Source organism: Haemaphysalis longicornis, unplaced genomic scaffold (genome assembly GCF_048455015.1).
Source record: "Haemaphysalis longicornis isolate Haplotype H1 unplaced genomic scaffold, Haemaphysalis longicornis Haplotype H1 scaffold_1, whole genome shotgun sequence".
Classification (NCBI taxonomy): domain Eukaryota; kingdom Metazoa; phylum Arthropoda; class Arachnida; order Ixodida; family Ixodidae; genus Haemaphysalis; species Haemaphysalis longicornis.
In genome coordinates this window covers 215,855,548-215,882,302 of record NW_027526203.1, presented here as the reverse complement: position 1 = coordinate 215,882,302, position 26,755 = coordinate 215,855,548, and the positions used below count along the sequence as shown (strand labels likewise).

The 26,755-nt window shown below is 47.3% G+C and overlaps 1 protein-coding gene across 3 annotated transcripts in view; it reads left to right on the top strand.

Annotated features, from left to right (window-relative positions):
• The window catches only part of LOC144141820 (uncharacterized), a 37,410-nt gene that overhangs the window by 2,619 nt on the left and 8,036 nt on the right, over positions 1 to 26,755 (top strand). For all 3 annotated transcript variants that reach the window (XR_013316711.1, XM_077673312.1, XM_077673322.1), the window contains 7 exons: positions 971 to 1,058; positions 9,028 to 9,173; positions 9,955 to 10,038; positions 10,596 to 10,686; positions 13,374 to 13,425; positions 19,156 to 19,273; positions 23,339 to 23,543. Coding sequence is in view for 2 of the 3 variants with exons in the window: in XM_077673312.1 (XP_077529438.1) it covers positions 971 to 1,058; positions 9,028 to 9,173; positions 9,955 to 10,038; positions 10,596 to 10,686; positions 13,374 to 13,425; positions 19,156 to 19,273; positions 23,339 to 23,543 (784 nt within the window). In the remaining variant the exon portion in view is untranslated. The remainder of the gene's footprint in view (positions 1 to 970; positions 1,059 to 9,027; positions 9,174 to 9,954; positions 10,039 to 10,595; positions 10,687 to 13,373; positions 13,426 to 19,155; positions 19,274 to 23,338; positions 23,544 to 26,755) is intronic.

Genomic DNA, 26,755 nt, shown 5'->3' with positions numbered 1-26,755 from the left:
ACTGAGCTTCCTTGCCTCAGTTCAGTGCACTTATTAGGAAGTAGGGTGGAGGTTGACCCCTTCAACATCTTAGCCCTTTCTGGCCGAACATTTTTCTTCAGAACTACAAAGGCTTTCACATTTTTTGTGCTTAGTCATTGAAGAAACCATGAAGACAAAATACAACTTTGTTTAATTTGAAACAACTACCCTTTGCTATATCGCTGAAGTTCATTCTGGCTCTGAAAGACATTGCTTTCACCAAAAAAAAGAAATGAAATATTAAAATACTTTGAAATTTTATGCTACGCAAAGTCACCAGCGTTGCAATAGGGCTAAAACTCTAAAACAGGGTCATCAGCGTAGGGTCTTCATTTTAGCATCCAAGATCAAACAAAACTAGAGGCACCAGTGCAATCGCACAGTTGCGTTTCTTGGTGGTGGCTTTGGTCCTTGGCCACCAGTGACGTAATAAGTACTAAGTGAGAGAGTGTCTGCGAGTTGCTGCCATTTATCAGTTTTCCAAACTCTGTCATGCATGTAAGGCTGGGGAAAGAAAGGCAGAGGGACAACATGCAGCTGTGGAACTGGGCAATAGCCTTTGTTTGAAGGAAGTACACAAACCACAGCCGGGCTTACTCTAGCCAAGCTGGAGTCTGCACGACTTGAACACCACATCACTGTCCGGTGAAGCCACTCCTTGATGCTAATTTGACCAGGCCTTGTGGAAGCTCACTTTGTGGCCAGTGTTGTAACAGGTCCAGGGAGGCTGGTTTTACTTTGGGCTTGTGAGAACGGAAGGGAAAAACTGCCCTGCCCCCACACTTGTGTGTAGAGCCTTCTGACCCTTCGCGCAGTGTAACTGAGTGTTGTGGCAGCCTAAGCTAATCAGCACACCCTGGTCTCGTGCAAGTTAGGAGGCAGCGCTGCATGCCATTACTGCTGTGTTATCAGTAGCGTTCATGGTGCACCTTTGCCTCCTCCTCTCCAGCACGTACTGCGTGGATTGCTCAAGCGGTGCAGATGTTAGCCCTTGTTCCGAGCAGACTGCACCGACTGCCACATCTTCGTGGGATGAGGTACGTGAATGCTGCCATTCTCCGGCTTCAACCAGTTTATGCTCTTCTTATACTTTGCTGCAAAACTTCTAACACGGCATATGAAATGCTCATGTGCAGTGTTCTGTAAAACCACCTGGTTGAAAGCAAGCAACAATTTTTTTTATTGACTGATTAACTAATTTTGTAATCACAACTTGTGGTGGGCCAAAGCCTTGTGAAACGTTAGCTGTGTGTGTTTGGAGACATCCTACGAGGAAGTCAGCAGCAATGTGTGTGTGTGTGTGCGTGCGCATTTTGGTTGCAATTTAAAAAAAAAAATTTTCCTTCGTGTGACAACTTTTTCTCTGGCCTAGGAACATTTTCTTTCAAGTGAGATACGAAGGGGGAAGGGGGGGGGGGGGGGTTAACGAGGAGTAAACATTTGTAAGAGTGAGAGGGTATTGGGCTGGCGATATGGTCAGCCTCCTATGTCCATAAAAAAAAAATAAAGTAAGGCACTGGCTTGTGCAGAGTTACAGGCATATTTATTTTTAGAAGAGGAGGAAAGGAAGATATGGACCTATTTAAAAAAAAAAAAACAAGCAACTGGCTGTTTTATACAAAGCATACGAGGGAATTTCTGAGTAGGCATTACTGTTTTTATTTTCATGCAGGATTTGTTTTATGCATGGCTCCATCCACCACCTACCTTTGTATCCATCGTAAAAACATACAGGATGGAAAGTTGGGGGAGTTGGTATTGCGACATAGTTTAGAAACAGTGCGGTATTACGAGAACACAAAGAAAAGAACCAGACAGGACAAGCACTGTGCTGTCTGATTCTTTTCTTTGTGTTCTCGTAATACCGTGCTGTTTCTAAACCATGTAAAAACGCTAACAGCACTACACTTTTTGCGAATTGGAGCTTTGAGCGTTCGGCGGCTCGGGTTTTACTCCTGGTTTAAGCAATGTGTGTATAGGAATAAGTTCAGTTAAGTGGCAGCGATGGGGGCTATGGACCTGAAGCCTTTGTCTAAAGTTGTAGGCCATGGGGGCAGTTCCAGAGGGGGAAAAGGGTGATCACCCCACCCAAGCACTTTTAAATCCCAAGCCTAGAGGGAATGCTCCCTATACATACTCATAGTCGTGTTTCAAAGCCCTCCTCTCATAGTCGTGTTTCAAAGTACCTGCACGCCTTCTCGAAAGGTCAGTCTGGATCTGCCTCTGCTAGGCCATGCCAAAAGTTTCAAGGCTACAAAGTAGAAATTTAGGGAACTTTCAATAGCAGCCGAGATATTTTATACCAGTAAGAAAGAAGGAACTTTATTAGCACAAGGATTGCACAGGGCAAGAAAAATATTATTTTACCAGCATTGTGGCATAAAATATTTCGGTTGCATTCAGGATTTAAGCTTTTGGTTTGAGCTGTTTGTTGCCTAAATACTTATGGCCTGGCCTGCAAACTTCTTGACAGAAACTGTGCCTAAAGGTGGTGGGAGAAGCTAGGACCAAGACTGAAGTATGGGGAAGCGAGAGGCCTTTTTGCTTCCACTCTGCAGTAGTTGGTTATTAGAGGGATGCACTGTGTCAGATTTCGGAATATGGCTAGGTGGTGACGATGATGATGATAACGGCTTGGCGGCTCCACTTTGTAGCGGGGGGACACTCCTGGGTGCATCCTAACCTCGATAGTTTTGTTCGTCGTTGCCCTTTTTCACTTAACGACTGCGTCATCGCCATTCCTCTAGTGGACGCTTAGTAGTACCAACTGGATTCAGCATGTTGTTACTGGTCACCCGTATTGTTCGCGCCCTGTTGTTGCCAAGAGAAAAAACATGGAGAATGGCAGGACGTGTTGTTTAGTGAGCTGTTGACGACAAGTTTAATTTTCAAAAGAGTGCTTAAATACAAAATTGGGCTGCTCATTAGATTCTACGTTTGATAGAAACTGTTGAATGGAAGGCGCTGCAGTGTACAGCGATGAGTATCAGCGGTCCTGCCACCAGCTTCCAAAAACAACATGAATGCACTCATACTCAAAACACACGAAAAGGTGTGACGATTTTTTTACCCGAAGTGCGCGCTGACTTGAGGTCACGGATCTCCATGATTCCCACACTCTTTAGACGAGTTGTTGCCTCAGGTATTTTAGAAGAGCCCCTCGAATTTGGTGAGTCTGAGAGTACTTTGGAAACGTTTTGCTAATTGTAAACACAGTCGAACCCGACTATTGGCCGCGAGGCCCACCACTGGAGAGGCCGGCGCTGCGATCGTTTTGACGTCACTTGTAGGATCACCGTTCCTATCTTGCTGCGTAGTTGGCTTGCAGCGAGTGACACTTCGTTCAGGAAGCGCGTTCTAAAAGTATTTTCGTGTTAATTTCCGTTGTTTGAAGTTAATTCTCAGTGCGTCAAGCGCAGTTCGACCTAATGGTGACTGTATAACCGTATCAACTGTGGTAGATTATCCGCAAACACCATGAGCGTGGTGGTGTATTACGCATGCGACCGAAGCGTAAGCAGTGGCTTGTTTCCCCGATCAACAATGTGGACTACGTCGATCGCCGAGTGAAGTTTCTAGATTTCCCTTGTTTGCAAGAAATGTATAAAGCAGGAAATCGTGAAGCGTTAACTGCTCGCAGAAGCACACGCACCTGCCGTGCCTGCCCGCACGGCCGACGGTGCGGCTCCAACCGACGCAGGTCGTGGCAGCAACAACTTGTCGCCGCTTTTTAAAACCACACAAGTCGTGGAAAAGAAGTTCCAGATTGGTGAAAGTGGATGTTAGTATGATGAAAAATTCTGATAGGTAGTGTCATCAGCTGTGGTTTTCAAAGCGATGCTCAAATATCTGCCGCGATTTACGCCGACCGGCCGCAGAGGTCGGTCCCGGCAGCGCCGGCCTGTTCACGCACGGTGTGGCCAGCGGCCGAAGGATGGCTATGCTTGCGCGCAAGAATCGGCCGAGGCCGTGCAGGTATCTTGATCGTCGATCACTTAAGGGGGGACACTGGTCTTAAAACAACTTCTTTTATTTTCAAGTAAACTCTGTGAAACTTGTCAGTCTTGCTGCTTTTTTCCCACTGATTTCAAATATGCCAGTATTTTTTCAGTTGGTCAATTAGTTACCAAGATAATTAGAGATAATTAGCCATTTTGCCCCAACAATTAACAAAACAGTGTTGCTCACAAAACTGTAATCTTTATATTTTCCATTACTATGAACCCTGCTGAACGCAATCTTGGAAACAGTTTTTTGATGCACCGCTTGGAACTAATTTTACGGCTCATTAAACTTCGGTAGCACCAGTGGCAAGGAACCATTTTCAGTGCCCATTTCAAACACCGAAGTTTAATGAGCTGTAAAATTAGTTCCAAGCGATGCATCAAAAAACTGTTTCCAAGATTGCATTCAGCAGGGTTCATAGTAATGGAAAATATAAAGATTACAGTTTTGTGACCAACACTGTTTTGTTAATTGTGGGGGCAAAAATGGCTAATTATCTCTAATTATCTTGGGAACTAATTGACCAACTGAAAAAATACTGGCATATTTGAAATCAGTGGGAAAAAAGCAGCAAGACTGACAAGTTTCACAGAGTTCACTTGAAAATTAAAAGAAATTGTTTTAAGACCAGTGTCCCCCCTTAAACGGAAATCACCGCGCTTACAGAGTTCCCAGAGCGGTGAAACATTCTGTTAGGGACTGTCACTCGCAACTCTAACGGCGATGAAATATCTGCTGCGACACCAAGCCTAAAGTTGCCAACATCCGATTACGTGCATCCGAAGCCGGCTGCGAGGTGTTGGAGAAGGCCCTCCTGTCGCGCATGAGCATGTTGCGTTTGGGTTCCTCTAACTTCATGGGGACCCCCAACGCTCGGTTCTCCTATTCTAAATCTCCCTATGACCCGAAAACATTAACGACGTGTTTCGCCTTGTACGCAGCCTCGCCTTCTGTGAGCAGTCGTGAGTTTTGAAATTGATTCTTGAGAAAGACCGGCTCACTGTAAACATACAAAACATGCTGCAATTATAAATTACCAGGCCAAGCACCTGATGAAGACTAAATGTAGCCTTGTCCAAACCCGCTCGAAGGCGTTAAAAACTCCAATAAACGTTTCTCTCCTCCTCCTCCTCCTCTTACCGTTCATACATTGCGGACGAGTTGTGGCGAAAAGTAAACATCAGCCATGCAGAGTACAGGCTACGGCAGTGATCGTTAATCAAATCCGGGCATGGCTATAAAAACATCGTAGGGGAAATAGGCACTGATTAATCCAAACTGCAGACCATAACAATACTTTTAAGCATGTGCGGCGAAGCAATCTGATCATCGTTCTCGTGTAGTCATTCATTTGCAAGGCAATACGAGCAGTTCGCGCGGTGAGATCATAAGTGAGCGGCGCGTTTCCGTCGCTGTTACAAGGTGTTTGCTTGCACACACATGTCCCATCACAAGTATTTCATAATGAATTTACAGCGTACTTTTCTCGGCATTAGTTACATCGTCCTTGGCGTTAGCTGGCTGCGTAAGAGCTGTGGGTCGCGATGGTAGCAACTACCTGAATGCGGTGGTGTCGCCGGGAACAAGCAAGTCGCTGATTGTTTGCCCAAATTATTTGGTTTACAGACAACTTTTTGGGTAATTTGCATCAAATCCACAAGGAGGGGGTGAGACGGTGGCCACAACAAAAAAACGCGCTTCCGCATACGCGCGGGAAATGTGTTGTAGCAGACGACAACACGATTCGGCGTCCTACAAGTGACATCACTTGTAGGTGGCGCCACGGTATGTCTCGAGGCCAATATCGAATCTGTTTAAATTGAATTATTCTGTATATCGAAATATTTCTGGTCACAGTATATTTGCAGTGAGAATATGTAGCCAAAATTACGCCTACATCGAACAAAAATACCAGCGACGTTGAACAGCAAATGCCGCAGGAGTGCCCCCCCAAGTTGGCTTTCCCTCAAGGCGGAGGAAAAATTCCGCTGGCACACACATAAAAGTGGTTCAGCCCAGCCACTCACGGGCAGCAACCCGCCGCGGTGGCTCAGTGGCTAAGGCGTTGCGCTGCTGAGCACGATGTCGCGGGTTCGATTCCTGGCCGTGGCGGCCGCTTTTCTGATGGAGGCGAAAAGCAAAAACGCCCGTGTGTACGAGATTTCGGCGCACGATAAAGATCCCCAGGTGGTCAAAATTAATCCGGAGCCCTCCACTACGGCGCGCCTCATCGCCTGCGTTGCGTCGGCGCGTTAAACCCCACAATCAATCAATCACTCACGGGCAGCGGGCGGCTCTTTCTCCTCCTTCCCCTCACTCTCCCTATCGTGGTGCCCCTCTACCCTTTAAGGCGAACTATCGCACCCCCATGCAGAAAATGATCCTGGCCGATCCGATCCTCCATGTTTTTTTAACAGCAAAGCTGTTTTACGAACTGTAAGTTTGCTGTTGCTGGAAAAAATACCAACGAAAGGCTGAGCGCTCGCAACTGAGCGCTTTTGAGTGCGTGCCTCGCGGCGACTGCCAAGTTCCCTGCACGCACAGTGGCTTTAGGAAAAAAAAAAAAACTGCGCATGTAAAAATTAAAAAAAAAGCAACTCCACTGCTCCACAAGGAAGAGACACCCTGCTTGGGAGAGGTCACCGTGGCCGCCGCATTCTCTAGAAGCCATTATGGATAATTGGAGACATGGCTACGAACGTCCCACTCCTTCGCAAGACGACTTGCACATCCCGCCACCGCTGCCTCGAGTTGATGATGAAGAGCTCGTGGAAGTCTACAATGCCGAGGATGACTTTGCATCCACCACTCGCTGCGCAGAAGATGACAACATCTTCTGTGTATATGACAACGATTACTAGCACCGCAACTATGCAAATAAACAATGATAATAAACAATAAACAATGAAAATAAACTTAACTATGGGTCCGGAAATGCTCACCTACAACAGCTTCACCATTCAAATCTTGTGCGGGAGTGCTAGCTTCCCTGAACTTTTTTTTTTCGTCCATTATGTTTGTGCTGTTTGCCATCTATGGGCTTTTTTTTTCCCCCCCCCAAAGTGTAGCTGTGTTGGCTAGCTCCAGAAATGCCTATTTGGCTGCTCTAGCTAGCGTGAAGCGGCCGAATTCGCATTTTGCCGGGAAGCTGGCAATCATAAATCCAGTCGAACGCGGTGAGAGGTTGGAAATCCCTGCAGCGCACGAGATCCCAAGAGTGCCCTCAGCATGGTCAACAGGGAGCTTTGATTAATCTTCTTGAATAAGGTTCTGGGCAGATATTACTGAAGAAACTGCCCGAAATTGCTTCAAATCTGCTGCCTGTGCATACCAGTGATTACTTCGAAAATCCTGAGCGTATGAAGCCATTGCCGGTGTTGCCGAAGTGTGGAGCAAGCTGTCGGAAATTCCAGACTCCATTGCCAGATAGGTCGGCAAGCTTGTGGATGATGGTGCACGACCATGGGAAGAGTTTGTAAGGCTACATTGCCAACATCGTAGTGCAAGTGAAAGCAGGCGCAATGACGAAAGCAACTGTGATCTTTTTCTCACAACCTCTGTGGTGATTGGTGCACTCGCACTAGTCCAACGCTTCTTTGCGAAGGTGAAAGATTGCAGCCTCAGCTGCCCGACTCATTAAACAGTGTGGAGAAGTGCATACGGTCTCAGGCAGCGAAGGTTGTTCAAGCAGAAAATACTGGACTATTTTGTGCGAAAGTAAGGCAGTTTCATAAATAAAGTGTTTTTAAATATAGTATGTGCTTTTATGACGTTTAATTCCTTAACTTGCTTATATCGAATTATCCCCTATATCAAACTGATAGGTGTTTTCTTTTGACAGTACGATATAACCGGGTTTGACTGTATGTTAAGCTAGTTGTTAGGGTTTTTTTAACAGCGGAGCTGTTATAGGTCGAGCCTTTCATCCATCTGCTGTAGGTCGTGCGTCACACAGGGGCATGGAGCAAGAATATATATAGGAGGTGAAACAGCCCATTGCAATGAGCGAGGGTGAGCGACCAGATATTGTCACAATGAAAACTAATGCGAAATACAAAGCTTCGAAGTTGCAACGGCGAAGGAGAGGGTAGCAGCATCTGAGACAAAATGATGGTGGCCACACTTCATTCCGGGGCCGCACACGGAAATTCCGATCACAACAGCCGCGCAGTTTCATCTACCACGACAGGCGCAGCTAGCTTAACCTAGGCCAAGCACTCTCTGGCCACCCTAGGAAGCGTCGTTTTCCTTCCTGTCTTGTTACTCCGTGTGCAGGTGTAGGAGCAGGTTCCTAGACCCATCGGTAGAGGGCACAGTGGTCTCACAGGGGCTCGAGTTCCTGTATATAGCTCCCCCAGGGGAGCAGAGTTGTGTGCCCATCTGCCATCTTAAAGTTCTGAAGTTGTGCGGGGAAGCTGCTCGTCACGCATGTAGGAACCGCTGCCAGTCCGCTGCGCCAGTGGCGGCAGCGCGGAGGACTGGGCGTGTGCCAGCAGCTGCGGGGATAGTCGATGGCTTTTATCAGCTGTGCGGCTGCTGCCACTGTAACTACTGCTGCTCACTTGAGCAGAATTGACTGGAAACGGGGTCTTGCGCGCAGCACTGAAAGCAGACTTTCCTGTCGTAAGGGGGAACCTGCGGCGTGTGGCAATCAGACGCGCAACTTTGGTGCTACGCGATATACAGAAACTCCAGCCGGGGCGTGTTCCTCCCCCTTTTGCTGGGGGAGGGAGCCTCTTGCCGCTGACGTTTAGCTGCCGATTCCTTTGCGTGAACCATAAAATTTGTGCGGTGACGGTGCTGCCATTCTCGGGCAAGCACATCTTGACATTCGAGCCGATACAAGAGAACCACAGCTCCTCTGTATCAAAAGATTTAACACAGTGTGAGAGCTGTTTTTTTTTTTTTCTTTTTAACCAGACTAGGGGATAGAATTCAACCACACTCCCTTTTTTCTATCGGTGGGTGTGCTTAGACCTTGCTTTGGGTCTCCTTACACAGGACTTCAATGCCATCACAACCGCTCAAGTTCAGCAGACTCTTGATGCTGTGGACAACTACCTGTACGAGGATGGAGAGGCAGCTGCCCTAAGCCAGGAGCTCAAGCTTGAGTGCGATCGATGGAAGCAGCGGTTTCCTTACTTTCGGTGAAATCCTATGCCTTGAGTTTGTCATTCTGTAGGCGCTTGCTGAGGGGCTGAGGTCTACAGTAGGAGTTGCTGTCATACCTTGCCCTCCGTGTGTGTGGCATATAAATAGTGGCACCACGGCTTATTTACTCCAAAATGGCCCTGCAGAATTTTGTGCGAGGTAATGTATTGCATTCCGCAGTTTAAACTGATGTTAGGTTTAAAGCCCAGTGTGGGTGCCACGCATGCCAAGCAACTGCCCTTGTCCTGTTCCAGCTGAAACTTCTCTTGATAAGACCTCATTTGAGGGAAGTTTCCTGGATACCTCCCAAATGGTGTGATATTGAATGTGAGCAAATTTGGTTGTTTTGTTGTTGGAACACTTTTGGCATGAAAAGTACTATGTTATATGGTTCGACTAATCAAGATGTAACAAAAGCCGTACATCTTGCCTTAACATAGTGCTCTTCATCAATGCAGTTAGTGCTTGCCTTTCATATGACGAGGAAGTTTTGCCCGAAAAACGCGCAGCCTATTAGTGAGCTTCGCAAATTGTAGTGGTCAGGGTTCTCGGGAGCTTTTTAATGCTGCATAGTTTCACGAATTTTCACTCAATTAGGAGCTGTATTTTTGCAATGTGTAAGCTGGTGAAGACTGAGTACAAAATGCTGTACCTAAACTTCACTTTTTTTTTTTTTTTTTACATTTCTGCTCTTTTTTGATCATCCAGTTCACAAGTCCAGTGTACTTATTTGTTATGGGCTTTATTAATTAAGTTATACATTCTTTCTTACAACAGCATTACCGGCAAAAGGATTGCCTCTCCCATGACCAGTGCGTCTAAAAATGTATTTGCCAACTCGGGTTCTGCTTCAACAGACAGGTAAATATGTCTATTGCTGCATCTCTAGTACTTCACAAAGGCACTGGCCAGGAAATACATGACTTGGAGGCAGGCAGGCATTGAACGGAAGCTCCGTCGATTGCCGACATGAAAATTATGTAAATATTGAACATAGGAGTTCTCAAAGCTAGTACAAAATTAAAAACAATTAAATTTGTTTCATATTTGGAAGAGACAGTATTTGCACAAGTGTTTACTTGTATAAGTAGGATGTAGGTCATCTAAAGAAGAGATGAATAGCCAAGTTTTTACAGTGGTTAGGATAATGATTTAGTTCTTTGAAGGCCATGTAAAAAATGAAAATACAGAAGCTCAATGGCAAAGGATGCCAGGCATGAAGAAATGCCAAACACGAAATTATGCATTCTGCGGCTGCAGGTTTGTTCAGACTATTTCATTTGAGTCTCCATTTAGATGTGTATTTTGAGACGATATAGTAACGCTTGCTAAGAGCAGTTTTTTTTTCTTCGGACAAGTTCGTAAAGGTGTGGACAAGCTAATGAAGCCTCTCGTTTCTCCCTGTTCCCCCCCTTCAGCAAGTGTGACACTGAGCCAGGCTGGTCAGCCGAGGACGAGGTGCTAAAGAGCAAAGTTGTAGATGAACTCCTTGCCACATTTTGGCCCGAGGTACTGTGGGGGAGGGGGTGCAGCTGTTAGGTTTTCACCGTACGCACTGCTCTGCTTGGTTCAGCCTTGTTTCTCCTTAGTTTCTTGCACAATGGCTCCATGCTGGAAGGCCCGTGTAATCTCAACGTGACAGCGCCAGTGCCATTTCGGGACAAGCAGCCTGGAAGAGGTTTCTTGAAAGGGAATAGTCAGTCCTCTTGAGTAGGTGAAAAACATACAAAAGCAGGCCCTGGCTTGACGTAACTCAAAGCCTAGTCCTCTTCTAAGCACACTGTCAGTTTTTTTCCTAGCTGTGTTCCAGCCTGCAAAAAGCTGAAATGCTTGTCTGCATGTGCATATCTGGCGTACATCCTTTTGTCGCTGAAGGAACCTCTTTAAGCCGTGAAGTTGCCACTGTGATGGTCATAGTTTGCCCATGTTTCATAAAACTGACTACCAAATCGGCATCCTTGTGCAAGGTGTGTGGCAGGACAGCCGAGGGCAGTAGAGCTATAACAAGTGAGGAAACTACCAGTGAGAGGTGTAAGTCTCGTCAATTGCCTGTTCCAGATTAGCCAGAATGCAACTTGCTGGTTGTTTGGCAGATTTGTATTGTTAGCAAGACCAGATTCCTACGGCACCTCTTGCCTGAGGGGAATTTTTAAAATTTCATTAAAATTTCAAATGCACAAAGCTAAGGCACAAACAACATCAAAGCTTACTTTTTGCTGCTTTTTAATACTCTTATTGGGGCCCTAAGAGGTTACCACGAGTTTCCACGACGACTAAGTTTATAGGGGAGAACTACCCAAATTCTCTTGTAGATGTCATTGTATCGTGGAAAGCTTTGGGTAGATTTGTTTGATCTGAAACCTTGTTGCACCTCAGGTGCTTCTTTGCCATACTTAATGGCCACAAACAACACAGAGGATGGGCTCCCCTTGGTGCCTGTATCTATTTGCTACCTTCACTAGCAGGTCTTCGGAAAGCAGAGTCACCACTTGCAATTCCATTATTATGTTATGCATGAATCCACAGAAAAAGTGTTTTATGCTTGTGACTGCGACTTCATATTGTTTTTGCTTTGTACCATGGCATGCAGTATTTAGTCAGTCACTAAATTTTAGAGCATGCGTCTGGTGCTTGGCATTTGTAGTGAATTTCAGCAACTGTGTTATGTGGAAATCTGCAGAAAAAGCATGTCTTATGCTTGTGGTGCGCACTGCTTTGTGATGTTATTCGTTACAGCATACAGTCTGTTTCAACTGTTTAGGCGATTTTGGAGCCTTCGCTCGCGCTCCGTGCAGCTTTGGGGGAAATGGCGGTAATGCTAGAAGCCTGGTGCAGATGAAGGGCATGTGTGTAGTGTCTTTGCTCTTGAAAGCTGCTACAGCATTTGCAGCTTGCGTGATGAACTGCCGCACTTCATTCAGTAAGAGATGACTTGGAAAGCCCTCTTCATTAGTTATTCCGATTCCGGTTGGCATGTTAATTTGCGTGTTGCGCTTCATCATGGGCATCTTGCGTTGCAGAAATTAATGTGGACGTATCGTGCAATAGCTCGAGGCAATGATCTACATTCTCAACGTAATGCTTACCTCCAAGTGACTTGAGGGAGATGCTGGAGTGGAGTGCTTAAAATGCCACATCGGCAAGTCATGATCCATGCACCCGAGGGTTACAGAGATTTAGAGCTAATGCTGGCACACTTGACAGACAATGCTCCCCAGGAGCTGGCGGTGACTCCCCCGATAGGGTGGTAGCCTCGCACTACCAACTAGGTGGGTCCACACGGAGTTTAGGGGAAAAGAGGCAACACAGGTGTGGCTATAGAAACAATTTAATTAACAATGAAGTTGGGCTGGTGCCGGCGCGCTTACCCAGCTAGATGCTGTGACTCGTAAGAGCGGGTCAGTAAGGCGGCTGGCACTGGACCTCGCTTACGGAACCTTTCGTTCTGGGGTCGGGGTGCACAGGGTGTGCTTGCTCTATTGTCCCGGGAAGGTTGGGACTCTTGTTCTGGAACTTGAGGTGCCGGAGGCTCACTGGCCTGCGTAGGTGGGTACGAGGGAGGTGGTGATACTTTTGTCTCAATCTCGGCTGGAATGTGGGAGCACGCGCTCGGATGGTTCCTACGGCGGCTTTGACGACAGCGGGTGGGGAGCCTGATTGAGGGGCGTGCGGGCCTTGTTATCCCCTCCGCTGGTGCGTGGAGGGAAGGCAGGGCTGGGAGCTGGTTTGGGGAACTAATGGCTGGCCGGTCGTTGCACGCTCCGCGCTCATACGCGACGCCTAAAAGTTTTTTCCAATCCAATCCTTACCGCCCGGGGCGCCTGGGAATCAGCATGGGGATGTCTCCGAAGGACGGTCATTGCGCAAACGCGGGGTTGGACGCGCGTCGGCTCTTTCGGAATACGGTGCACGGTGTCGGCTGCCGGTATCAAAGTCCGAACGCCACAGTAGTGTCTGCACCAAGTTTCTGCAGTCGGTTGCAGGGAGTGCAAGCGATGCAATGGCTTTCTCACTCAATTCATGCGTGTGCTTGCGACCTGTTTGCTTAGGCTGACAGGCCTCTTTGGAAGTTGCAGCGTGCGGTGTCATTTCACTGGGGGATGCAAGGTTTAGCTGCTCACATGAACCATTTTTTGGCACTGTTACAATTGTGCATGGTTCACTGACCTTGCTGCTGTTACGTGTCCTTGTCACAGGTTCAGCTCTGGTTAGACCTTTCACACCACCATTGTGACCACGATTCCTTCAGTAAGCCTTTTCTTTGTCTTTTTCTCTCTCCTGTTTTTTTAGATTTGATAAGTGCAAGATTTGTTGTTTCAAGGATCTGCATTCAGCAGCTTAAGTTGAGGCTTAACTGGATGCTGAACTTCAGTAGCTGCAAGGTGTTCCTTGAACTTATTTATGAGAGATGTGTAGTTCAGTTCATGTAATCTTATTCCACGTGTTATTCCAGGGCGTTGGTTTATTCCTGCAACTTGGTGAGGACAGAAAACTCCAGGTGTGCATGGTGACTGCCTCACAAAGTACTTCAGTGACCTTGCCTTACAAAAGAGATTCAAAATCACCGATAACATAGTTTATGTGGGCACCATGGAATACGTGGCCCGTAATGGCATGACCGTGGTAGCTATCAACCGCATCGTCAATTAGCAGCATGATACTCGCGTCGTTGCCAGAAGCGGCAGAGAAGGTGGCCATTGCCGTGGTGATGGCTTTCCTCACAAGCTGAATTTGTTATCAGTAACTCAGACTGCAATTTGGGATTTTGCAAAGGGACAAGTCTTGTCCGAGGCCCTGAGAATTCAGATCAGCTTCAAAGACCGGAGGAAGGTCAAAATTATATGGACGCCTGCACGCTCGCCTCTTCCTAGTAATGAGAGCATTCACAACGCGGCTCAAGGTTTGGCTAACTGAGCCGATCACGTTGAGGAAACATCTGAGCACTTTTTGCTTGCTGGGATGGAATGGGGAGGAACCGCATAGTCTCATTCAGGGACATAATTAACCATTCCAGATTGGAACAGGTCAAATATCCCCCCGTTCACAGTTCTGTCGACAAATCGCAGTTTGTAGGATGGCATGTCTTATAGGTAAAGGCATTCCCCAATGCGGTCACGTATGGTCACTTTTACCCTTGGCGTTATACGAGCAAGTGTTAGCTATGTATGGGCAGGGCAGACCTGGGCCATATTATTTGGGAATGTCCCCAGAAGAATCCTGTTCATTAATTCTGACCAAGGAGCAGTGGGGGACCGCTCTGCGCAGCTCTGACCCGGATGTCCATGTCCGGGTTGCCCGAATGGCCGAAGATGCTGCCGGAGCCCAAGGGCTTCTAGCCGCTGTCCGAGGAGGGTGAAGGGGCTCCATCTCCTTTCCTTCAACGCCATGTGGGACAAATAAATGTTGTTCCTCTCTCTCTCATTGGCAGTGCAGTGTACGTCTACCTTGGTCTCCAGAATGTTTATTTTATTGTCTTTCATTGGCAATGTTGACCTTGCCTGCTTTTACGCTGTTTATATGGGATAAATATATACTTGCAGTATCATCCCGCATACTCGTGGCTGCACCATAGCATCTGATATCACAAATTGGTGAAAAGACTGAATGCAAAGGAAGCTAGTGGCCATTTTGAGAGCTTTTCTAGTAAGGAAAAAAATCAGTAAACTGACTGAAAAGACTCGAAACATAGTCTGCTCATGGCACAATTAACCCCTCGATTAAGTGATGAGGCAGCCGTGCAAGCTCCTGTTTCATCTTGATCCCTTTGCGTCGCGTGATGTGGTGTTGGCCGTCCACTCAGCATGCTTTGTTGGGTTGGCGAGGGATAGCGGCAGTGTTCCTGTAGTTGTGGCTTTGTATAGGCTGGTCAAATCTCCTGAGGTATTATGCTAGGGTTCTATCGCATGACCCACTGGTGGTCCATTTCGCACTGCATGCTGTGGGACAACGAGGCTTGGGTGAAATGCTAAAACTTCTGTTTTCTAATGTCGCTTCCCTTGGCACACAATTCAAGGTGGCTTTCTTCAGTTGCTGCTGGTTGGGCCTCATCCCATAACTCATTAGTAGTCCACTTCGTGCTTATTGGACAAATGTCAGAAGCGAAGCTTCAGTGTTGGTCTTCCCTGTTTCAGCAACTTTGTCTGTGATGATGCTTTGCAAGTGTGTCTGAGGGCATCACTGCATTCTTTAGGTCATACGGGGGGCCTGTTCCATCTTCCCAAAAGCTCGTTCTGACTTGCTTGCAGGCAAAGTCAGAATAGGGTTGGAGGCACAGTGCTTTGGTCTCAACAATTTAGCTGCAAACTCTGGCAGGGGCCAACAAAGTAAATGGAAAAAAAAAAAAAAAAAAACTCTTGCGTTCACTGTTCTCAAAAGTATCACTACTGCTGCCCTACACAAAAGAGCATTCATGCTGGCATGTATATCTTGGTTGCAATCCAAGGTACGGTGATTGTGCGAACCCCTTCAGCTCCAAAGATTAAGGTGGCTCACCCAGGAATTGTGTACTTTCGCCTTGCGCTCTGGACAAGCTTTACTCATTTTAAACAGGCAGTGGTTCCAAATGGCAGTGCAGTAATGTGTGAACAATCGACCCACTCACTGTCAGAAAGCAACTGTTATAAATGAATGGTGACTGTTATAAATGAATGGCCAGGAAAAAGAATTTGGAAATTTTAGATCATTTGGCATGGCCATTTGATGTCGACTTTTTCCCATATTTCCCCCACTGTGCGTTGGTAGCAGACTGTTGGTACGTTTACTGGCTCACTTCAGTGTTTTTGCAACATTCTTTTATTTGCCCCGCCATCTCAGTATGTCGATTCACAATGGCAAGTTGGCAAGTTTGATTTTGGCACTTTCTTTTTTTACTAGTGGCTGTTACCCAGGCAAACTTTTCAAACTGTACTGCTTTTCAAAGATGCTGTACTGCTCCAGGTAAGGTCACAGGTTAACTTTTCATTTGAGGAGGCTGTATTGTACTTATTGGGAAAGCGAAATGCAAAAATGCCCATATTTGTGATTTTGGATGCATTAAAAAACATTAATTGGCCTGAATTCTGCTATGGAAGAACAATCAGGCAATTTGAGTCATTTGGCCTAGCTGTGTGGCATTAGGTTTGCCGCAGCTACAACTGGGCTATGCCTCAAAGCTCAGGTGTTGCTGCAGCTCGGTGTCAGGGGTGTCACAACTGCCATGTGCAGTTGGCTAGCCTTGTCTGTTCCCTGTAAATGCAGCAAGTGCTTTGTCTGATATGCACCTTTGTTCAGCTTCAGAATCATATCAAGAACGACTCATTCAGCTCATTCATAAGTGATTGGCTTTGTTGGAACTAGGGGAATTTCCAGAAAATGCACATTGCTAAACTGGGGGGGCACCCTCTGCAGGCTGAAAGCCTGCAAAAAGGCTTTTTCTCCAGAGTTCACTTGTTCTCTTGTGTGAGAGAAAAAACTGAAACTGGTTTACAGCCCTCCCTCCCCCCTCCCCCATTTTTTTTGTCTTTGGTAAGCAAAGTGAGGAGTGAGCGCTGGGGCCGTAATGAGTTGTCCTGTCTTTTGCGATATCTGTGCAGTCTCCTAGATAGAGTACTACAGCTTGAGCCTGGAAGTTTAATCAAAGTTCTTTGACGCAGACTGTATGGAGACGGAGAATCAGCAGAATACGTAGCCCACAGTTCAAGCAATCAGGAGTGGGAGGACATCGGACGGTATGGTTTCGAAATCAGGAGGGTGACGAACTTCAGAAGATACGGGAATGCAACAGCCAACAAAATGGGGAACGAGAAGAACAAAGTAGCCAGAATAATCCAAGCAGCATGGCAGAACTGCAAAAAAAAAAATAGTTTCGAGGGTATTTCATAAAAGGAATAGCACTCCAATCAAGGTGAAGGGCTGGCTGTATGGGAGAGTGGCAAGGGCAGCAATGCTGCATGCAGTCGGAGCACTTTCCCTGAAGGAGTCCAACATCCAGAGAATGAGGATGCTGAAGTGGCCGTGCTTACATCCTTATGCTGTGGGTCATGTTCATTCTAGCTGGATTCTTTGGGAAACACGGTCTCCTGCATTCTCCTTATGAGCACAATCAAGGCACGCATTCGCGACCCTTTGGATTGCACCATCAAAAGTTTCGTTTGACGTTGCAGATGAAATTTCATTGCGTGTGCATTGTTCAGCATAGTGCGTAGCCATGTACTTAATGTACATGCGCCTGTCTCGTCTACTCTGTTCTTCGTCCGTGTGTTGTTGTCGCACTTCAAATCATGGCATGTATTCACCAACTAGCCCAGCAAGAAGTTCTTCTCACTTAATGTAGACTTGTTCCTTAAAGGAGCCATGAAGAGAAAACACAAGTTTGGTTCATTCAAAAGATTGTCTCGTTAGAATCATACTGACACCACTTTTAACGTAAACTTCGCTCAAATAAGCTACATAATTAGGAAAAACGGGAATGGTCATGCGACCCACCAGCTCATTTCCCACAACAGAACCTGTGATGTCACATGGGCTAAGCTCTGCGATTGGCGGAGGCTGGCAGAAGCAGACGAAAATTAGGTAGAGCTTACAAACTAGACGAACGAGCGATTTGCGCTTAAATTTAGGGCACATTCTTTACAAAGCAATAGGAATGATGGGACAAACAGTGGAAGTTACGAAAGCACATGTAAACATAGAAGTACTGATGCGTTCTGCTGTTCGTACTGCGCACAGCATGCTTTGGTTTAGCTGCACAGCACTATGGGGCTTGGGGTTGTCTCAGACGACACTGGCCGATTGACACAAGCAACGGTGTCTTACGTGACCCCATTTGTCGAGCGAGCACTGTTTCAGGGAACGAATAGTTTCTCCCAGAACAAAAACAAGCCAGGTTTAAATGCGGGAAAAACAAACCAAACGCTTGCCACGGTATGGTGGCGCCATCTAGGTTACGGAACGTAAAGAAACGCGGGAACAAACCAACACCGCTACAGGGTGGAGACAACCTTTGAACGGTCCCGTGCCGCCGCAATTGGGCCAACGGGCTCAACGCGTTATTCTTTTCGTTTCCCACGAGACCTAGCAACGCGAAACAGACAATATGATTCAAACTTCTTCAGTAAACCGCGTTGCGGCGATAATTTTAGCGCGGTTTTGACACAATGACTTGCTTCGGCGGCGAGCGAGCAACCGAACATGGCGGCGCCAGCGTTACGTGTCTCTACCCTGTACGGCGGATGCGTGAATGAAGGTACTCTAGGCTGCAGAGCGGTCGGTTCCCGTGATGTCACTTGGGACCACGAAAACGCACGATTGAGCGGGAAAATCAAAATTTTAACCTAAATTGTTTAATTTCTCAGTGAATAAAGCACCGTTTGTATCCGGACAAGCGCTGGGGGCACTATAAAACACGAATAAAACCAACTTGCATTTTCTCTTCATGGCTCCTTTAAAGGGCTACTTGTGGTCTGTTAGGTACCTTGTTGCTATTATTCAAGGTTTATAAATGTTATTAGAAAAAACTGATGGGCGAGTTCACTTTATTTACGACGGACCTGGATAACCGATCACAGTGGCGGATGAGATCTCAGTGATGCCCTGGGCTTGTCCACATTGTTTAAGGTGATTGAGCCATTTCTCCCTTTTTGTGCTGAAGCTTGCAGAAAAGCTGTGTCCCGTATATCCTCTGTGGAAAGGATCTAATGCTATGGATCTAATGCCTTATGTTTTATGGTGGAACCTTGTTGTTGCATTCCCGGTTCGCATGATATTCCACTTTGTATACCCGTGATCAAGAACATTTAAAAGGCTGTGTGCATGGTTGCAGGTAAAAACAAAAATCCACACCCTTATAACAGGCGGTTTGCCCCTGGTGGTTTCAGTGTGGTTCCGTGCCACTGCTGCAAGTGTTATTCCCCTGCCCATTTCACACTTGAATTGTATGGCTACAAATGTGTAATTTGCTGTTACTTAGCCTGGCCTGTCTTCTTTTTCGGTGCTGTGCAGGTTTAAGACAGTCACCCTGGGAACTAGATGAGGAAGCTGATGTCTGCGAGGACAGTTTGGAAGGGGTGCTGACAGTGACACCGAAGCTCCTTAGGGATCGCTTCTCCGAAAGAGCGAGGTGAGATTTAGTTTTTGTGCTTGCACATAGACAAGTCCATCCAATTGACCATTTAGGAGAAAAAAAATTGAATATGCTTTTTTTTCCCAGACTACCTGCATTAAGGTGTGTGTACTAAGTAGGCTGACACTTTTGTTCGGTAAAATTTATTTAAGCTCCAAAATGTAGCTCACAAAGGAAGCTTGTATTCAAGCTTTAGGCCTGGCATGTGGAGACTGCGCAAGACAGCTAATTGAAGGCCATTGGTTAGTGTGCAGTTCTTAATACAACGCTTTGACTAGAGCAATGCACACTAGGCAAATTTGCAGAATATAATCTGTGGGAGGTGCAGCACCCATGTAGAAATTGCACTGAGTGAGAGGCTGGATTTGGTAGACTGGATTTGGCAAATTTAAAAATTATTGCGCAACTGCTGGTTGAGGGAATCTGTTCAGTAGCCGACCATTTTTTCGAACTCCAAAAATTTGGACTTGCTGGATATTCCGGACTTTCCCGAAGAACCGCCAGTTGTCCCATAGGAGTAATGTATATGAACAATGGATGTTTCGGACAGAATAAAGCCATAAGTTCGCTTTTCCGGACCAAATTTTCTGCGACAGAGCTATGGTAAGACTCCAGGACCATGCCATTTTGAATCCTAAGCCGCCTGGCTAGCTTCGGATTATATGGGGAATTGGCTCGACTCCCGTCAGGGTAAAAACTTTAATCTTGGAGGCCATTCGCCCGCAACCGTCAATGCAAGACATTGACGCTTGCAGGGAACGTGACGCTTGCAGAAGATGCAAGCAGACATTCTCACACGAAGGAAGAATTTAAGGGAAGGAACCATTTGCGACTTCTTCAGTTCTATTTAAATGAAGTAACATTTGTTTTTGGTGACTCACGGATTTTTCGGACTGCTATTTTATTCGAACTATTTTTTGCTCCCCTCCAGGTCTGCAAAATCAGTTGGCTACTGTGTTTATTGAAATAAATTGCTTGTTGTCAATGAGCCTCTTCAAGGCTTTGTGACAAAAATATCATTTGGCCCTAGTTAGCCCCTTGTAAATTATTAGGCATGCCATGTACGTTTGCGCGACGGCTGTGCTCATGTACAAGCCACTTTGGGGCCCAAAAATCAAGAGTAAAGATCATGCCAAGGTAGTACGTCACGGAACGGTAGTCGGGTTATTCGCACGCACAGGAAGCTACTGAGCAGTTTCTTCTTAGCACCCACTTGGATGTCTCTGTGGCTAAGGCTTTACACTATTGAGCACATGGTTGCAGGTTTTATTGCCCCAGTAATGTTTCTAATGGTGGTGAAGAACAAGCCCATGTGTGGAGATTTCTGCGCACATTCAAAATACCCATGTCTAGTGTAAATGAATCGGCAGCCTTCCATTATGGTATTATAGCCTTGGTGTGTCCCGATAGGAGTTTTCCCTTGTTTGCTCACTTGTATCTGCAAGAGTTCTGATTCCTGATCATTGCAGAGGAGATCGCACTGGCTTTCTGTTTTTTTAAATTTGCTTCAAGTCCTGTTAAAAAAGGAAGTAAATTACAGGGCAGCACGTGGCTGGTGATTTTGCTTCCCCCATCTGTGGCCTGCTTCACACACTTCATTTCTTTGATTTTTCACCATACTGACGTCGCGACAAAAACGACAAGATAAGCGCCCAATAACATTTTCTCAGGGTCTCAAGGCAGTAAAGGGTACGTTCACCGCTTATGGGACATGCATGCCAATCAGCTCAGCACAAAATCTAAGACCCCTTGGTCATCCAAGCAAACATTCAAGTTTCGGCCCTCTTCAATTAGCCGTCATAAGTCCAAACTGGGTCATCCAAGATTATCGAATTGCTCCTCACTGGGGCTATCATTATGTATAGTGTAAAAGTGGCTGCAGTATGTAGTTGTCATTGTGACAGCGCACAGCTCCCTCTCATTGCCATGTTTATGAACTGACTCAGCTGTTTTTTAGCCAAGTTTCCTTCCCTAAGCATTCACATACTTGCCGATTAACAGGGAAACAAAAACTTTGGTGCATGTACAGTGCGCGTCAGGCTTGTCTAGGGCAAGCGAACGCGCGGCTTCGAAGCAGGCTGGCGACATCTGCTGATAGCAGCTGGGTAGAGATAGCCTGCCATTGCGCTTGCGTGGTTCTCCTACAGGCTCGGGCCAGTCGTCTTTTAGCATAGGCCACTCAAACCTACGGACGCCACACCCCGCAAGGGGAGCTTTTGTTATGCAGTGCCAGCCGTAGGCGGTGACACGGGGGTAAGAGCGTAATTTGACGTGGTGGATTATCATCGCAGCCGTTACGTAATCGCACAAAAGCTTCGACGGAAAGCGCTTCAGTGCATTTGTTGCGTGCTTTTCGTTTACAAAACTTGAGGTTCAGAAGGTTAGCGCAGGTCGTTTTGTATGATAGCGCAACCACCCGCGGGGATAATCTGGCCTGTCAGCAATCACGGCTGGCACTGTGGAGGATAAGCGCCCCTCGAGGGTGGTGGCGCCTGCATATTAGAGTGGCACATGCTAAACGACGACCGGCCTGACCCTGTCCGAAATCCGCGCACGCGCAATGGCAAGCTATCTCTAACCCAGCCGCTATCAGCAGGTGTCGCCAGCACGCTCAGAAGCAGCGCTCTCGCTTGCCCTAGACAAGCCTGACGCGCACTGTACAAGCATTACTTGCAGTGGTGTTGTGGCTTGTCTTAAAGGAGCCATGAAGAGAAAACACAAGTTTGGTTCATTCAAAAGATTGTCTCGTTAGAATCATACTGACACCACTTTTAACGTAAACTTCGCTCAAATAAGCTACATAATTAGGAAAAACGGGAATGGTCATGCGACCCACCAGCTCATTTCCCGCAACAGAACCTGTGATGTCACATGAGCTAAGCTCTGCGATTGGCGGAGGCTGGCAGAAGCAGACGCAAATTAGGTAGAGCTTACAAACTAGACGAACGAGCGATTTGCGCTTAAATTTAGGGCACATTCTTTACAAAGCAATAAGAATGATGGGACAAACAGTGGAAGTTACGAAAGCACATGTAAACATAGAAGTACTGATGCGTTCTGCTGTTCGTACTGCGCACAGCATGCTTGGTTTAGCTGCACAGCACTACGGGGCTTGGGGTTGTCTCAGACGACACTGGCCGATTGACGCAAGCAACGGTGTCTTACGTGACCCCATTTGTCGAGCGAGCACTGTTTCAGGGAACGAATATTTTCTCCCAGAACAAAAACAAGCCAGGTTTAAATGCTGGCAAAAACAAACCAAACGCTTGCCACGGTATGGTGGCGCCATCTAGGTTACGGAACGTAAAGAAACTCGGGAACAAACCAACACCGCTGTACAGGGTGGAGACAACCTTTGAACGGTCCTGTGCCGCCGCAATTGGGCCAACGGGCTCAACGCGTTATTCTTTTCGTTTCCCACGAGACCTAGCAACGCGGAACAGACAATATGATTCAAACTTCTTCAGTAAACCGCGTTGCGGCGATAATTTTAGCGCGGTTTTGACACAGTGACGTGCTTCGGCGGCGAGCGAGCAACCGAAAATGGCGGCGCCAGCGTATACGTGTCTCTACCCTGTACGGCGGATGTGTGAATGAAGGTACTCTAGGCTGCAGAGCGGTCGTATATTTCTAGGGACCATAGCGGTCGGTTCCTGTGATGTCATTTGGATCCACGAAAACGCACGATTGAGCGGGAAAGTCAAAATTTTAACCTAAATTGTTTAATTTCTCAGTGAATAAAGCACCGTTTGTATCCGGACAAGCGCTGGGGGCACTATAAAACACGAAATCTCTCGAATAAAACCAACTTGCATTTTCTCTTCATGGCTCCTTTAAATTTTTCTGGCTGCATTAAAAATTGTGAATGGTGTGGTCAAAGGCCCTGTGACATGGCAGAGAGAGAGACGGAAACTGGTATTGCTGCAGAGGGTATAAACCATTCGCCGTAGTTGCTAGTTGCAGAAATTTCTCCAGTAATGGAAACAAAAAAAATTTGAGGAGGAAAAAAGCAAACACTTCAACAGAAAAAGAAAATATAATGAACGCATATTTTTATTTCAGCTCCTCTCGGACCCTGTCTTCGAGGTCAAGCACTGCACGGTCGCTGCCGAGGCAGAGGTTGGCCAGCACTGAGCCGCAGGGACCACGTGGGGTCCGGCAGTGGCCACAGTCACCACCAGTGGCATCAAAGTGCATGCCAGGGCAACGACCCCTGCTTCCACCACTGAGCTCCGGGGGCAGGAGCAGCAGCTCCAGCCACGTGCCTGTGAGTGCGGGCACAGCTAAATTAGAACATGGTGAAGTGTGCACATTTAAGTATGTTGAGTTATTTGTTTTGTTGGAGGTGCGGCGTGCAGCTGTTCTCCAACAGTCAGTGTTGTATCATTGGCTGAAGGCACGTTTCTTCTTTATCTTCTCTTCTTCTTCTTCTTTTTATTTTTTTTTATTTTGGAAATTCTCATCCTGATGGTCTTGAGTGAATGAAGGACCTTTTTTTTTTATTTAGGAAAGAATGGCCCTTTGGCCTAGCTGGGGAGCACAGTATCTTGGAGCAGGGATCAATGCACATGAAAATTCCCAGGGACAGTGCAGTGTGGGAAAGGCAGGGTTCATTCTGCAGTGTGTCGGGTCTCGCATACCGTATTTACTCGCGTAATCCTCGCACTCGCGTAATCCTCGCACCCCTAATGTGAGCCACCGAAACTTGGATTTTTCGTTTCCTCGCATAATTCTCGCACCCCCAACTTTGCAGCGGCGAAAGTCCTGCTCGCGAAACCACGTGCTCTCCAACACGCGCCCTCTCCCGCCGCCTCTCCGTTCGGCGGAGAGCGCTGTGCGCTCCACCGGCGAACGGAGAGGCGGTGGAGCACAAGGCCATCCAAGGCCATCCAGGCGCCCTAACAACCTGCATGGCTACTCCCTAACAGGCGCCCTAACATGGTCATGCTACTCACACTGTCCTTGAGCCGGTTTCGCGTGCACGTAACTAGACGGCGTTCGCGCAGCCCGCTGTCGTGTCGTCGTCGTTGTCCCGTCGAGCAGCAGCAGTCAGTGAATCACTCGCGTCAATGGTGGATAGCTCGCTGCCATTTTGAGAAGTTTTTGATCTGTTTTGTGCTTGGTGCCGCTTCGCCATGGGGAAGAACGCCAGCTAGACTGCCGCTTTCAAATTGAAAGCGATAGAGTACGCGATCGAACACGGCAACCGCGCCGCAGGCAGGCACTTCGGCGTCACCGACTTCAACGTGCGTTTCTGGAGTAGGGCACGCACATGACGACGGCAAGATAGGGCGCGCGCCAGAAAGCAAAGGCGGCAATTTCATGATCGCTGATCGACGGGAGACTGTTTACGTTGTAAATAATAAAATAAAAAGAAATAGCTGCTGTGGGCAACACTGAGCTTACATATACGAAAAACGACCGCTACATTTAGTGGGATTGGCAGGAGGCAAATTGGCAACACTGTGCACCGGATTTTTTTTCCCCGCATAATTCTCGCACCCCTAACTTCGCATTGACTTTTCCGAAAAAAAAGTGTGAGGATTATGCGAGTAAATACGGTAGATGGCACCATGATGACCATCATCATCAGTGTACAAGCTAGTACACTAGTGTGCGCTAATAAAGCAAGCTCCCTGCTGGAGCCAGTTGTTTGTTCCTGCTGGTAGCATCCGGTGTGTGTCTCTCAACGCTGAACTCTGCCGGGGGCAGTCCTCAACATGGTGTCAGAAGTGGCCTTAGTTCATCGGTTCAATGCTTGTCCAAAGTTCAACCCCGTATGCCCGTCACGAGGCAACCGCCACCCCCGCCATGACTACCCCTGCCGCCACCGTGCCGCAGCTCACTCAGCTGCGCCCACCGCCACCCATCGACAACCCCGGCTCTTGGACTACATGGCTGCTCCAGTACAAACATTACACTTTCGCCACTGGCACCACAGGAGGTTCAGCTGCTTTTCATGCCCCGCAAGCGCGCATCATACTCGCAACAACACTGCTGGGAGACGCCGAGCTCAAAGACGTGGCCGCCGTCAAAAAAGTGTTTACCGACCATTTCATTCACTCTCCTAACGAGCTGTATGGAACAACCTACTTTCACTGCCGTGCCAAACAGCGAGGCAAAACTGCCGATGCCTTCTACACGGCTCTCCGGTCAATGGTGAAACGCTGTAACTATGTGTCGCCGGAAGTCAGGGAAAAGCTCGTCCGCGACTGCTTTGTCATCAGTTTGCTCGACCACAACCTCATAGATAAACTGTGCCAAAGTCCGATGCTTACCTTGCAAGAGGTGCTTATGCAAAACTCGACTCCGCTTGTCGTCGACACCGCGCGCATTCGTTATGTAAAAGGAAAGACTAGGTCACCACACAAACCCAACCTAAGAGGGTGCTATTTATGCGAACATCCTTCGCATGAGCGTGCAGACTGCCTGGCTCGACAGGCAACCTGCAATTTCTGCTGCAAGAAGGATCATTTCAAAACTGTCTTTCATGAAGAACAAAAGATGCAGGTGCACATAGTCTTAAGCAAGCTCCGTTGAGCTTCATGCTGTGGCAGAGAACTATCCGAACACCAAGTTCATCAAAGTACTCGTGAATGGCTCCCCACTGTCGTTCAAGGTGGACTCAGGCGCGGGAGTTTCTGTTGTACCAAGCTCATTTTCTGGCATTCCGTTAAAACTTAAGATGCCAGAAGGCGAGCTCAAAGGTCCCGGTAACCATACTTGGCCTGTCCTGGGTACATACCAAGCGAACATGGAAAAGGCAAGTCTATTCCAAAACAATTTCTTTGCTAGGCTTTCCTGCAATTCAGGCCCTGGGTTTATGCAAGTTCCTTGACCATGTCTCAGGCTCTCAGGAGCCGTCTGGAGAGCAGCTCTTAGACCCTGGCCTCTTTGAGGGACTGGGAGCATTGCCCGCAGTCTACACAATTTGTTTGAAGCCCGGGGCAACACCATTCTTGTTAAGTGCTCCTAGACGTCTTCCTTTACCTAATCAATAACATGCTTCGTCGAGTCACCCGCCACACAACAAGCCTCAAGGAACACAAGCTTCGCAAGATAGTAGAAGCAACTATCTTTTCCAGAGTTTTGTACGCCCTTCCCTACCTTAAACTCGCGAAAACTCAAAACAATAAATTGAAGATCGCCATCCGGAAATGCTTACGAACTGAGCTCGGTGTGCCCATGTACGCCCCCAACTATCTTTTTGTCGACACGGCCCTTCACAATACTCTTGAGGAGAAAGAAGCCGCGCACTTCGCTGCCCAACAGCACAGGCTCACGACGTCAACGCAAGGTCGCACCATCCTGGCTGATATAGGGTTTGCGACATCTCACTTATCTCCTCTACCAAAAGAACCTCCACCATGGGACACAATTTCTAGAATAATGGTCAAGCCCATCCCACGCCACATGGACCTGTCTTCAGACTCCGGCAGGCGCCGAAGTAGAGCCCTCCATCTTTCCAGCCCATCACAT